This window comes from Saprolegnia diclina (genome assembly GCF_000281045.1).
Source record: "Saprolegnia diclina VS20 unplaced genomic scaffold supercont1.7, whole genome shotgun sequence".
NCBI lineage: Eukaryota > Oomycota > Saprolegniomycetes > Saprolegniales > Saprolegniaceae > Saprolegnia > Saprolegnia diclina.
In genome coordinates, this window is record NW_008246074.1 from 73,700 (window position 1) to 85,117 (window position 11,418).

The following is an 11,418-nucleotide window of genomic DNA, read 5'->3' on the forward strand; positions in this document are numbered from 1 at the left end:
AGCATACCAGGTAGCTAGCATCCTGGCTATAATACATTCGGTCCAGCGTCCTTGGTGGCACGCTGCAGCTTGCAAGATTAAGAGTTACGAGCTCTATCGATTAACGGAGCCATCAAGTTCATCATTCGCTTTATCACAGCGTGTAATGGAGCGAACCTCTCGTAAAACAAACATCAGATAACACACGCTGCAATCACACAGGCCCAGCACAAACCAACCACGCTCGCATGCTCCCACTCTGTCTGCCTCGAGGCTGTCATGTTGGCTCAACAACCACGGTACAACTCTGCCCCCGACCACCCCGTGGTATCTGCAACCAGCCGATGCAACCGATCAGGTGTCGGTCCAAAATTGTGCCGCCATTTCACACACCACCTCGCCAAGATGCGCACCTTCCCACGGACTGCATCAACCTCCGACACCAGATCTCAGTCTGGATCGCATGTTAGCTCTGTGAATGACGCCCCGTCGTCGGCATTGCCAGTGAGATCGACTCCATCGACCGCCCTGCGCTCACTTATCAACTCACTCGACCTCGAGTACATCCCATCAAATCACTATACAAATGGCCTATTACAAGCTTCTTCTCGCGGCCATCTTCTGCATCCTCGGCGTCTCGGCGCTCGAGGCGTCGTCCAATACCACCTCATCCGTTGCTGGCGCCAAGTGCGGCAAGGCGTACGGCTGCTGCGGCACCCGCGTGCGCAAGTCGTGGGACGCCCTCGATGCGGACGAGAAGGCGACCTTCAAGAGCGCAGTCGCTCTCGCCATGGACAAGGGTCTCTACGAGCGCTTCGTGTCGATGCACCGCGAGATCCTCTCGCACGCGTCGTCGCACAACACGTGCGGGTTCCTCTTCTGGCACCGGCAGTACCTCCTCGGCTTTGAAAACATGCTGCGGTCGCTCAAGCCCGAGTTTGCGTGCCTCACGCTGCCGTACTACGACTTTGTCAACGACAACGTCAAGTCGCTCGCAGGCGAGTGCAAGGACATTGCGAGCTGCTCGTCGATCGTCAACGAGCTCGGGAGCGCGACGCCGTCCATCTGGCCGCAAGTCTCGCTCATCAACGGGTTCCCGGTGCCCGGTCGGTGCGACAAGGCCGCGCCGCTCAACCACTATTGCCAGTGGCAAAACCCGAGCTCGATCTTGTGCTCGCGCTGCGTGCCCCGGGGTCCGTACCACCTGACGCGCTTCCCGTGCTCCGTGACGCCGACCAACCTGCGCCGGATTCTCTTCAAGAGCGCGAGCTTTGGCGACCTCAACCGCCGCCTCGAGTGGGGTCCGAGCCTATTTATGCACTTTCACTTGCTCGGCGCGCTCGCCAACCCGTGGGTCGGTCCCTCGGACCCGCTCTTCTTTGCGCTGCACGCCACCATCGACGCGCTCCACACCATGTACTACAACTGCCGCGTGCGTCCGCTCGAGCTCGACGACGCCGCCAAGCAGAGCAACCCGCTCGTCTTTGAAGGCTGCAAGATCGGCGGCATCTTTCCGATCACCTCGACCTCCAACGTCAAGATGAACGCCATCACCAACGGTCTCTCGGTCGTCGACGTGCGGTCGCCGGCCCAGATCACGTCGCCGTTCTTCAAGGACATTCCCAACAAGATGTACCAGCTCGCCGACACGACCGACCTCGGCGACAACAGCTACGAGTACGAGTTTACGGGACCGCTCCAGGTGCTCGCCGAGACGCCGTGCGCGGTCGTGCAGTCCGAGTCCAACATCACCGAGATCGCCGCGCCCAACAAGGCCACGGACGTCTACTTCAAGTGGCGCGCGGCCCTCGCGGCGCAGTGCACGCTCCAGGGCCTCTCGTCGCTCCAGTGCGATATCGAGATCGAGAAGGTGCTCGTGCTCTACTACCACAACTGCGTCGCCGGCGGCGCCGTCGACCTCTCGGCGTCCTTCAAGCTCGAGTGGGGCATCTCGGCGCTCACGGACCAATTGGCGTCGCTCCAAGCGCTTTTGACGGGAAAAGCGTCGATTGCGCTGGAAGCGTTTGGCAACATCAACGAGCAGTTCTTCAAGTGCCGCGGTGACACGTACTAAGCGGGACTAGTAGGTGTTGTCAGCGTGTGACACATGTATATTGTCGTAGTGTATATCTGCAGTGATGGCGATCGAAGGCATCATGGTAACAGTAGCGTCCACTGCGATCGAAGCAGCGGCTCAAGTGAATAGCAGATTTGGTTATATTGGTTCTATGTGTTGTGCTACAAGTCATGGCGTCTGAAGTCGAGAAATGCTCTTTGAAGTAGACACGTGTTCGCGTAGAATTCAAGCTTGGCAAACGAGCTAAATTACGTTGCTTACGACGTAAGAATGTCTTGAATATACTCTACAAGTGTGCTCATACTTGGAGGCAAAGGACCTTACAAACTCACAAACCCTAACCCACGTCGACCTTCGAGGTCTTGTGCGAGATGTGGCAGGATAGACCAACCCAGTTACCGCATCCTTCGTCGTCAAGTATCTATATAGTCTCTTCATCAGCTCCACTAATCGTTTTTCGACTTGCCAGCAGCTGCCACTGTCACCTAGTTGGACCTTGTTGTAGTTGAAAAACAGTTATACGATACGCGACGACGATTTTTACGGTAGACGACCGTGTTTACAAGCCATATTTCTCTTGGACCGGGTGAGTCTTGGAGTGGTAGACGATTTCGTGGCCCTGCTTGCTCCAAATGAGCGCCGGGGGCCAGGTCGACGAGTCAAAGATGTGGGCGTTGGGCGCGGCTTCGGCGAGCGTTCGAAAATGCGGTAAAATTTGCGTCGCGGCGCCTTCGACGATCTCGCGGGGAACGTTCCGCCCGTAGCCGCGGCTTCGCGCCTCAACGCGGTCGAGCGCCATCTCGATTGGCACGTCGACGCACATGACGTGGATCTCGTAGCTCGGGTCAAGACTGTCGAGCAAGCTCCGGTATGTATCGAGGGACCTTCCAGACCCGTGCAAGATGATGTTCATGCGCTCGTGCATGGCGTGCGCGAGGTTGGAGTTCAAAATGAACTTGGCTTCCTCTTGGCAGTGGCTGTACCGGACGTGCGGGTCCATCGAGAGGCCCGGCGGCGGCGCTTCGGCAAAGTTGCCGAGGCCAATGTTGAGCATCGCTTGGTAAAATTCCGGTAAAAGCGCCGTAATATCGTCCACGTCAAAATTGACAAAGTCGTTGAGCACGATGCGGCCCGTTTGGTCGAGTTCCGAGAGAATTGACGTTTTGCCAGAGCCTGGAATGCCCAAGAGCAAAATGAACTTGGGACTCGCGAGCTTGGACGGCAAGTGCGGGTGAAAGTACAGCTGGGCTGCGATCCGCGCGTGAAGACGCTGTCGCTCCTTCGAGTACGTATGCGGCCCCGACGAAGACGACGATGTGCCATTCGGCTCAAGCGGGTGCTCGACCACCGGCTTGGCGACGAGCGTCGACTGTGTGTAAATGTCGAGAAAGCACGGGCCGCTGGTTTGGCACTCGAGAACGGTCGTGCCCAGCACCTCAAGTTCGTGCAGAAATGAGTTGAGGAGGTGCGGCGCGTTGACGACGTGGACGAGCGTGTTGTGCGCGTCTTTCGCACTCGGCGCGGTCGTCAACGGCGTCAGCAGCGACGGTTCGTTCTTCATCACGATCGAGCCGTTGTAGGCTTCGATGAGCTTGTGCACCGGCGACAGCGCGGCCTCGGGGATCGACAGGCGGAAGAGCGCTTGGCTCTGCACGAGGCAGGCGTCGTCGAGCAGCAGCTGCTGGGCGGTCGTGACGTGGAAGAAGGGCACCGAGACGATGCGCTGGAGGTTGCGCAGAATGCGGTTGGCCTTGTGCGCCGACAGAATCGCCGAGATGTTCATGCGCGAGAGCTCGGGCACGTGCGTCGGCCGCGCTGTGAGCGACGTAATGTTGGCGTCGTGCCGAGCAAACGCGGTCGCCACTTGGCCCAAGACGCCCGCCCGGTTGATGACGAGGAGTGAGAAATACCGCTCTTCCTCCTTGGACGCCGATGGCAGCGCGCAGAAACCGCGGACGAACGACGCGAGGTGTCGCCCGAAAGCGCTCCGTCGCTGCATGAGCTGCCTTTTTATAAAGGTGGGTGCCAATCAGATAGCATTTGAGAGGTCCTGCGAGAATACATACTTCAAGACGCTGCTTGGACCGCTCAGCAAAATACATTTAGTGGAATGGACGTGGCGTGTGGCGTAGCAGACGCGGGTGCATCACCAACATCACTGGCTCCCTCGCGGGAGATGCATGCACCTGGAGACTTGTGGTCGCTGGCATTGACGGCTGGTACGCGCTAGGTCTATTGCCAGTGGTCGTGCGAGCGACGGTCGCGCCATACTCAGTACAACAAGTGCCAGGATACTGCTTAATGACTCGAGAACTAGACGTGCGAATATGCGCGTTGGCAAAGGTAGGTAGACATGGATAGGATTCGAGTTTGCCCTTGCCAGCAACCGTGTGGCCGAAATTGACGTTGAAGTTGCGGTCCAGGGTCTGGTTATCCGGATAATGTGGGGTGGTGCCCTTTCTATAGATCGCCACCGCTCTCTGCCACGTCAGCGCTTTCGTAGCGCTCAACCTGCGCTGCTCTTTGGTGCTGCATTTGCTGCGAGTTAGCACCAACTGCCGTTCGGTGCAGAGATACCCTATTTTCACAAGCCCCAAGACCTCAAACGCTGCCAATGATACTAGTATTGTCTAGCCAAGGTGCAATGGTGCCGTTCAGCCCACTTCTGCGTCGCGCCAGAGGTCTTGAATCGCCCTAGTGCAAAGTAATAGAGAGTACATCGCCACCATCGCGCGGCCTCGCGTCCCGACAGGGGCGGTAGGATGGACTTTTGCTCGATCGACTGGCTCCTTGCGTTTGATTATCCGGATCCGCCGGATATTTCAACTGGCTGCATCATTTTGGATTCCAAGACGCAATGAGCCGCCGAGGACCGCCGCCGCAGACGCCCGCGGGCCTCCCCGAGATCCAGCAGATGATGCAAGCCATGATGGGACGTGTGCAAGTGGGCGGTGATGGCGGCGCTTTGGGCTCGGACGACGAGTCGGACGAAGACTTCGACGAGGACGACGACGAGGACGACTACGACGACGACTACGACGACGACTACGCCCCGCTCAAGCCCACGCGGCGGACGCCCGCCTCCGAAGCGCGTCTCGAGCTGCGCCAGTCGCAGATGTTTGTGCCTCGGCGCTGCGAAGTCGTCGGCTGCGACCGTCTCGATGTCAAGCACTGCGCCAAGTGCCGGTGCGTGTTCTACTGCGGCCGCGACCACCAGCTCCAAGACTGGCCACGCCACAAGATCGACTGCAAGCACATTGCGTCTCTGGGCCTCTCGGGCATCCCGTACAACGAGGCCGACGAGCTAACCAAGTACCCGATTGGGTGCTTCCCCGTCGAGACGACGGACCTCGAGACGTGCTTCATCTGCGGGGCCGGCGAGAATGAAGTCAACTTGGGCGTCACCCAGTGCTGCGGGCTCACGGTCTGTGACAACGAGCACGAGTACCAGATGATGAGCTACAGCCGCACCCACTGCATGCGGTCCCACAACCGGTACGCGTCCCGATATGACCACCAACGATCATCAATGCGACTGCCGTAGGTACACGACGTGTGGCTCGCACGCCAACGAAGGCCACAGGCACAACGACTGGCGCACGTGCCCGCACGTCGACTGCGCGAAGCAGCGCGAGTGCCCGGACGACGAACGTGGCGGCGGCGGCGGCCGCAGCTGGTACAGCACCAACGGCTTCAACTCGACGCCGATGCTCGGGTCGTCGATCCCCAAGGGCAGCATGATCACAGGCAAGTGTGCGACCTGCCCGCGCCGCCTCTTGGACGGCTGGGAAGGCGTGACCATGTCCCGCGCCGGCACGCAGTGCACGCGCTGCGTCGCCCACTAATTCGCCACGACACTCGTGGACAGGTTCTGTCGGCGTGCGGTTGCGGGTTCGAATCCCGCAACGTCACGAATTTTGCGCATTTTCCGTGACGTTTGAATATATGAAATGCATCCGCATTGTGGTTGCGGGGCAGATTGGGGCATACAGGAGACTAGTATATATATTACACGTTGGCAGATGCTTCGTCGAACGCGACCGCGCTAGCGCTGTATACAGTCACTCGATCTGCAGCACCAACTCGTGCTCAATGACGCGGAGGTAGCTGAGCATTTGGCGGCTCAAGATCTGGACCGTCTCGACGTCCATATCAAAGAGCGTTTTGTAGCCAATCTGGTCCAAAATGTCGTGGCCGACGCTGCTCTGGAGGACGTCGCCAGAGGCGAAGACGACTTCCAGCTGCAGCGCCATCCCGAGGCGGTGCATGGCAAAGAGGCCAACAACATGTGTGATGATGCCCGACGTCTCGCACCGGAGTCGCTTGGCTTGCCGAAACATGCGCTGGCGCACGTCAATGCGCACAGCGTTCGTGTGGCCCAAGGTAATGTGGTTGACCTACCACATGTGGTATCACTTCCAGATGTTTTGCTATTCACATGTGGAACTGTACCATGTGTTTGGCAATCGCGACTTTCTGCGCTGCCGTGCAGAGCGCGAGCACTGGGAGGTTACTAAAGCTCCACTCGCTGTACTGCAGCCCAATGCAGAGACAGAGGTGCCAGCGCGAGACGTAGCATTCGACATACAAGACGCCCTGGTCTTCAAAGAACGCAAAGTGCGCCATTCCGAGCTTGACGCGCTTCGCCACGTAGTAGTGCAGCGTGGGCTTGGCATACCGCAAGGGTCGAAGGAGGTCCTCGGCGCTGTTGCAATCGCTACACTAGACAAAAAAAGGTGGTGTGTTGCGCGTTTCGAAGCGGGTACCTTTTGGTAGAGCTGCCCAAAGTACACATTCGGTGTCCCCAGAACGAGCGACCGCGCGTCAATGTTGAGGTTCCGAAATGGGTGAACTTCGCGCGGGTTGGGCAGCACACGGCCACGCTGGACAATGAGATGCATGACCAGTCCTACAGACAAGCTGTGTCTTTTCTGTGTTTGCATCGGGAAAAACCTTCGATGAGCCGGTCAATGTCGCCGACGGTGATAAAGTACGACCGCGTAAGGAGCCCGAGAGTCTTGAGCTCGTCTGTCTCGAGGGTGCACTCGACGGCCGTCGGGTGGCTTGCCGAGGACGGTTCGTAGAGCACCAGTGAGATCTGAGTCTTGGTGAGCAACCTACAACAACACGTAAGTAAATGGCTAGTACTTAAGATTGCAGATTGAAGACTCGATGAGGAGCTACGTACACGAGGACAACAGCATTGGTCGTCTCGTGAAAGTGCACGCGCCGGCAAAAGAGGCGTGGGTGGTAGCTGTCGTTGTTGTTGGCGGACGACCCGGACACGTTGAGACTCGACTTGCGCGACTGGAGCTTGAGGTTCTCGAGCTTCAGCACGATGAATACCACCGTATTCGTTCAAGTGGGTCGAAGTACCGTGGTGAGAGCGGTGTTTTTGCGCAGATGGGACTGGATTTTGATCGCAGCCTTGCGCTCCATCCGCAGGCGCTTGACGGTGCGGACGGCCAAGAAGCGGCGAATGAAGCGCTGGATCGCGAGAATCGCCGCCTGCCGTCGCTGCTCGTCGTGCTGCTTGAGGAGCTCCTTGCGTTGTTTTTGCTCGACTTTTTGGAGCCGTTTGATGTTGGTAAGCGCTGCCTCGCGTTCGTAGTCGTCTTGGGTTTTCTGGAGCATTTCGTGGCGCTGCTCGAGCTCTTTTGTTCTACGTCCAATATTGTCATTCAATGTGTCGTCTCAAATTCGAACAAACTTGATCGCGTGGGCTTGGCGAAAGCTCTTTTGTGCAATGCGCCGGCGTTGCAGCGCTTGTAATTTGACGATGCCTTGTTCTTCGTGGGCGCCAACTAGAGACATTTGACTCTCAAGTTGGCAAGATGACAGTGACAAGGTGTACAATGGGGTACAAAGTGCACATTCGAGACGACAAGCGGTTTTTGGCTCAAACTGTCCAAGGCATGTATCAACCAAAAGTATCAAGATGGAAAATGACGAAATGTACCTGATACTATAGCGCCGGGGGCGGCCGTCGCCCGAATTGGGGGGCGGTAACTGCGCTTGGAGCGCTCGACGCCGCGCCTCTCGCAGCACCTCGACCTTGCGCACACTCCATACCGTGCGCACCCAGCACTGCAGTTGAACGACACGCTCGTGCATCTCAAGTGCGTGCACCAGCGTCTTTTGCTGGAGCCGCAGATGACGCTTGCGGCGTTTCTAGGGGCAAAACTCCAGATACATACGACGTGTGAGTGCGCGCACCTGAAACTCGAGGTCCGAAAACCGGTCGAGAACGTCGTAGCGACTGCGTTCAAGGATCGTTTGCACAGTGCCCGGGTCCAACGCCGCGTTCGGTGTCGTCTCAAACACAGTGTCGTCAACGGGTGCGGGCGTCTCGAGCGCGAGTCGAAGCACGTCGCGGGCGTGGCGTTTCCGGATTTTGGAGCTCATGGGAGACTAGATCGAATGCTGTTGTGACGCCACGACGCGCGAACTTGCAAATCACCTTGATGATAGCAGTTTGCATCCGCAGGCTCTGGGAGCTAAAGTTGCCAAAGCTCGCGTACGACAAGTTCCATGGCTTTTCTTTTGTCGGTGGTTGGCTGCCCGGACCGAGCTGCGAGAGTGCGTCGCGGAGCGCGTCTGGGCTCTGACACAAATGCGGCGTATTTTGAATCGAGAGCACGAGGATCGTCAAGACGGGGTGGAACCAGTAGGCGCTGAAGCGCCCTTCAGCACTCTTGGCAATGGCTTTGCCTAAAATATATAAACATGTCAATCAAATGATTTCTCAACAGATTCGAGTTGCCATTCGGAGCGACAAAGCAATAGTCGACCATGTCCACCATGAGGAGGTCGTCGATGAGCTTCCGACTCGAGGTTAAGGACGAGTGTTCGTGAAACGGGACGCAGAAAAGAGGCTGGATCGTCGTATACCGGCACATGTAGACCTTGAGGTCCCCTAATGAGCATGGTGAGCTCAGACAAACGATGGTCCAAGGAGGACCGTGCTTGATAATGTCGTTGGTCTGGAACTTGAATTTGGTCGGCGATGTCTCCATCTCGATCGGTGGTGGCAGCTTGGTCGGGTGTCGCTTCTTCTTGAGAAGTTTTGCCGGCGACGCCTTGACGTACGGGCTCTGGGGCGACTCGAGCTTGCACTCGACCTATATTCGACTTAAGTAGGAACGAGCTCATTTTAGAGCTCGCACCGAGGGCGGCGACCGGACGTTGTTGCGCGGCCAGTCGCCAAACGGGCTGTGCAGGACGCCAAGCTTCTTGAGCCGGTCAACTTTTTTGGCGCGCGGTTCGAGGTCCAAAACCAGAGGCGGGAAGAGAACGCGCCGATCGTCGGCCTCAATGTCCTCCGAGTCGGAGAGCGACAGGAGCTCCTCGACGTCGTTGGCGTCGTACTCGAGCCCTTCCATCGCCGTCGTCGAAACTCCTCGGCGACCGTTTTCGCCGCCTGTCTCCGAGGTCCCAAACAGAGTGTGAAACACTGTTTCAGACAGCGTTCGTCGGCAAGGCGTTGTCAACTGCATCAGTCAAGAACCACCTTACCACGTGATGGCTCTCGATAGCAGCAGCACACAGACGGAAAAGTCATCTCGTCGATCCAGCGCCAAAGGAATTTCTGTATCGCTGCGTCCGAGAGAACACTAGCGTTGTGTCGCGTGGTGGCACTGCCAGAGAGCTTGGTGTGCTCCGACCGGCCTTTCGAATCAACCGCAACACTGTGTATCCCATGCAGCGGCTAACGATGAGCTAGCCACCGTGATAGCCCCCGCTGTACTAGCTATTCCGTGCGGTGCAGAGGCTGTAGTTACGCTGGCTGCCAACCTCGACTCCAAGAGGCCAATCGACACGAGAATACATGGAACTACAAATCCGAATGGAGTGGCAATTTCCAGCACGTCGACGCGCCAAGACACGGCCGGACAGGACAGCAACCCGACCGCTGGGGTTCAACCTGCGTCGGTGTTGCCCTTGGTCCTACCTGCGACTGACCAAAACGCTGCAGCTGCACGCATCGCGGGATTTCAGTAGTCGTGCAAGCGCCATCCTTGAACCGCCGTCGGAGTCACTTCCAGCCTCTCGCCTTCCACCTCCGATGTTGAGACTTCGTTGTTGCTGACAAGAAGTATCCCATGCCATCGTTGGGGCTCGTGATCTTTTGTTGAAATGAGTTATTAACATGCAATTATATAGTGAAGATGGTGGACTTCCTAGAGCGCTCGTGAGGTTTGGCCAGTACGTCAAGCTGAGGGCGCATGGTCAGGGCTCGGGATTGAGTTGGGAATGAGGTAGCGAGCACACCAAGGATCGGCGCGTAACTCGTGATCTTTTGTTGGAGCTTGCGTTCGATGTCGTCGCCCTGTATCATCACATTGCGCTTGTCGATCGTTCAGTCCATGGGGTGTGCTCATGATGTGCTGTAGACATGTTTGATGCCAAGTCCGGCCCATTGCGCCTACTAGTACAGTATTGCGTTGACTTACCAACCATAGAACGCTCGCGAGCGTGTCAAGTCCGCCGGCCGTGCGCTGCAGTGCCGTAATCGAATCAGGGCGGCCGCCGTCGGATAGACCGCCTCTTTCTTCGTTTGAGCGATGGGGACAACACTTCGATGAACGAGTTCCTTGAGAAAGCCTCGAGGCAAAGGCGTCGTCGTTGACGCGTGACTCACGATGCGAGCCATCGATGCACTTTGCCTTTCCGCAGCGCTCCACTCTTCACATGGTTACCTTGTCATTTGTATGCTCGTCTCCGATTGGTGGTCCTCGCCTGTCTCGTACGGGCTGCTGCCGCCGTCGGATCGGCCAGTTGGTCCTACTTTCCTCGTGTCTCTTTGCCAGCGAGCTTCGCAGGAACCGTCCCTCGAACGTCACTTTTCCATTTGCGAACTTCCCGCATGTTCCAGGCCAGCGACGACGACGCCAATCCCTGCGGCTTTGTCCAAGGTCGTGACGACAACTATGACATGGCGCTGCATATCGGTGCCATCTTTATCATCCTCGCCTTCTCGCTCGTGGGGTCGCTCCTGCCCGTGCTCTCCAAGCACCTCGCGTGTTTGAAGCAAATGGCCGCCATCATGTCGTATGTCAATGCGTTTGGCGTCGGCGTTGTCATTGCGACCGCGCTCGTGCACATGCTTCCGCCGGCCAACGACGCACTCAACAACGCGTGCCTCGGTCTCTCGTACCCGGGCTTGGCCAACGTCATTGCGGTCGTAGCCATCCTCTTGCTGCAGTGCCTTCAGACCGAGCTCACGGCGCGGTTTGCCGCCCCAGCGTGCGTCAACAATGACGCCGAAGCACCCACCGCGGACGTCAAGGGCGCCGAGTCGCCGTCGCACCAGTTTCACAGCCACGGCCACATCCTGACTGCGCCGTCGACGGCCGCCAACA

General features: G+C 57.8%; 5 protein-coding genes across 5 annotated transcripts; 3 read left to right on the plus strand and 2 right to left on the minus strand.

Annotated features, from left to right (window-relative positions):
* The first annotated feature begins 528 nt into the window (after window positions 1–528).
* Window positions 529–2,206, plus strand: SDRG_02928 (hypothetical protein). The gene has a single exon (XM_008608537.1). The coding sequence runs from the start codon at window positions 566–568 to the stop codon at window positions 2,051–2,053; it is 1,488 nt and encodes a 495-aa protein (XP_008606759.1). The 5' UTR covers window positions 529–565; the 3' UTR covers window positions 2,054–2,206.
* Window positions 2,207–2,476: 270 nt separating this feature from the next.
* SDRG_02929 (hypothetical protein) lies at window positions 2,477–4,147 on the minus strand. The gene is made up of 2 exons (XM_008608538.1): window positions 4,123–4,147; window positions 2,477–4,062 (listed from the first exon to the last, which is right to left on the minus strand). Exon 2 carries the CDS (start codon window positions 4,053–4,055, stop codon window positions 2,616–2,618), a length of 1,440 nt encoding a protein of 479 aa, XP_008606760.1. The 5' UTR covers window positions 4,056–4,062; window positions 4,123–4,147; the 3' UTR covers window positions 2,477–2,615.
* Window positions 4,148–4,896: 749 nt separating this feature from the next.
* On the plus strand, window positions 4,897–6,045 carry SDRG_02930 (hypothetical protein). Its single transcript, XM_008608539.1, has 2 exons — window positions 4,897–5,551; window positions 5,601–6,045. The coding sequence occupies exons 1-2, from the start codon at window positions 4,914–4,916 to the stop codon at window positions 5,899–5,901; spliced, it is 939 nt and encodes a 312-aa protein (XP_008606761.1). The 5' UTR covers window positions 4,897–4,913; the 3' UTR covers window positions 5,902–6,045.
* Window positions 6,046–6,079: 34 nt separating this feature from the next.
* On the minus strand, window positions 6,080–9,523 carry SDRG_02931 (hypothetical protein). The gene is made up of 14 exons (XM_008608540.1): window positions 9,223–9,523; window positions 9,018–9,177; window positions 8,783–8,972; window positions 8,517–8,730; window positions 8,273–8,467; window positions 8,016–8,227; window positions 7,911–7,960; window positions 7,767–7,860; window positions 7,433–7,718; window positions 7,245–7,384; window positions 7,010–7,173; window positions 6,823–6,965; window positions 6,509–6,778; window positions 6,080–6,453 (listed from the first exon to the last, which is right to left on the minus strand). The coding sequence occupies exons 1-14, from the start codon at window positions 9,436–9,438 to the stop codon at window positions 6,118–6,120; spliced, it is 2,670 nt and encodes an 889-aa protein (XP_008606762.1). The 5' UTR covers window positions 9,439–9,523; the 3' UTR covers window positions 6,080–6,117.
* A 1,399-nt stretch (window positions 9,524–10,922) lies between these two features.
* On the plus strand, window positions 10,923–11,394 carry SDRG_02932 (hypothetical protein; the record flags this gene model as incomplete). Its single annotated transcript, XM_008608541.1, has 2 exons — window positions 10,923–11,302; window positions 11,346–11,394. 2 exons carry the CDS (start codon window positions 10,923–10,925, stop codon window positions 11,392–11,394), a joined length of 429 nt encoding a protein of 142 aa, XP_008606763.1.
* Window positions 11,395–11,418: the final 24 nt, after the last annotated feature.

Excerpts from the sequence above, each read along its gene's own strand:
- SDRG_02928 (XM_008608537.1), top strand. The coding sequence starts at position 566 with ATGGCCTATTACAAGCTTCTTCTCGCGGCCATCTTCTGCATCCTCGGC.
- SDRG_02929 (XM_008608538.1), bottom strand. The coding sequence starts at position 4,055 with ATGCAGCGACGGAGCGCTTTCGGGCGACACCTCGCGTCGTTCGTCCGC.
- SDRG_02930 (XM_008608539.1), top strand. The coding sequence starts at position 4,914 with ATGAGCCGCCGAGGACCGCCGCCGCAGACGCCCGCGGGCCTCCCCGAG. Across the intron at positions 5,552-5,600 it reads TGCATGCGGTCCCACAACCG|GTACACGACGTGTGGCTCGC; the intron begins GTACGCGTCCCG and ends CGACTGCCGTAG.
- SDRG_02931 (XM_008608540.1), bottom strand. The coding sequence starts at position 9,438 with ATGGAAGGGCTCGAGTACGACGCCAACGACGTCGAGGAGCTCCTGTCG. Across the intron at positions 8,468-8,516 it reads TGCAAACTGCTATCATCAAG|TCTCCCATGAGCTCCAAAAT; the intron begins GTGATTTGCAAG and ends CATTCGATCTAG. Across the intron at positions 7,174-7,244 it reads ACCAATGCTGTTGTCCTCGT|GTTGCTCACCAAGACTCAGA; the intron begins GTACGTAGCTCC and ends GTGTTGTTGTAG.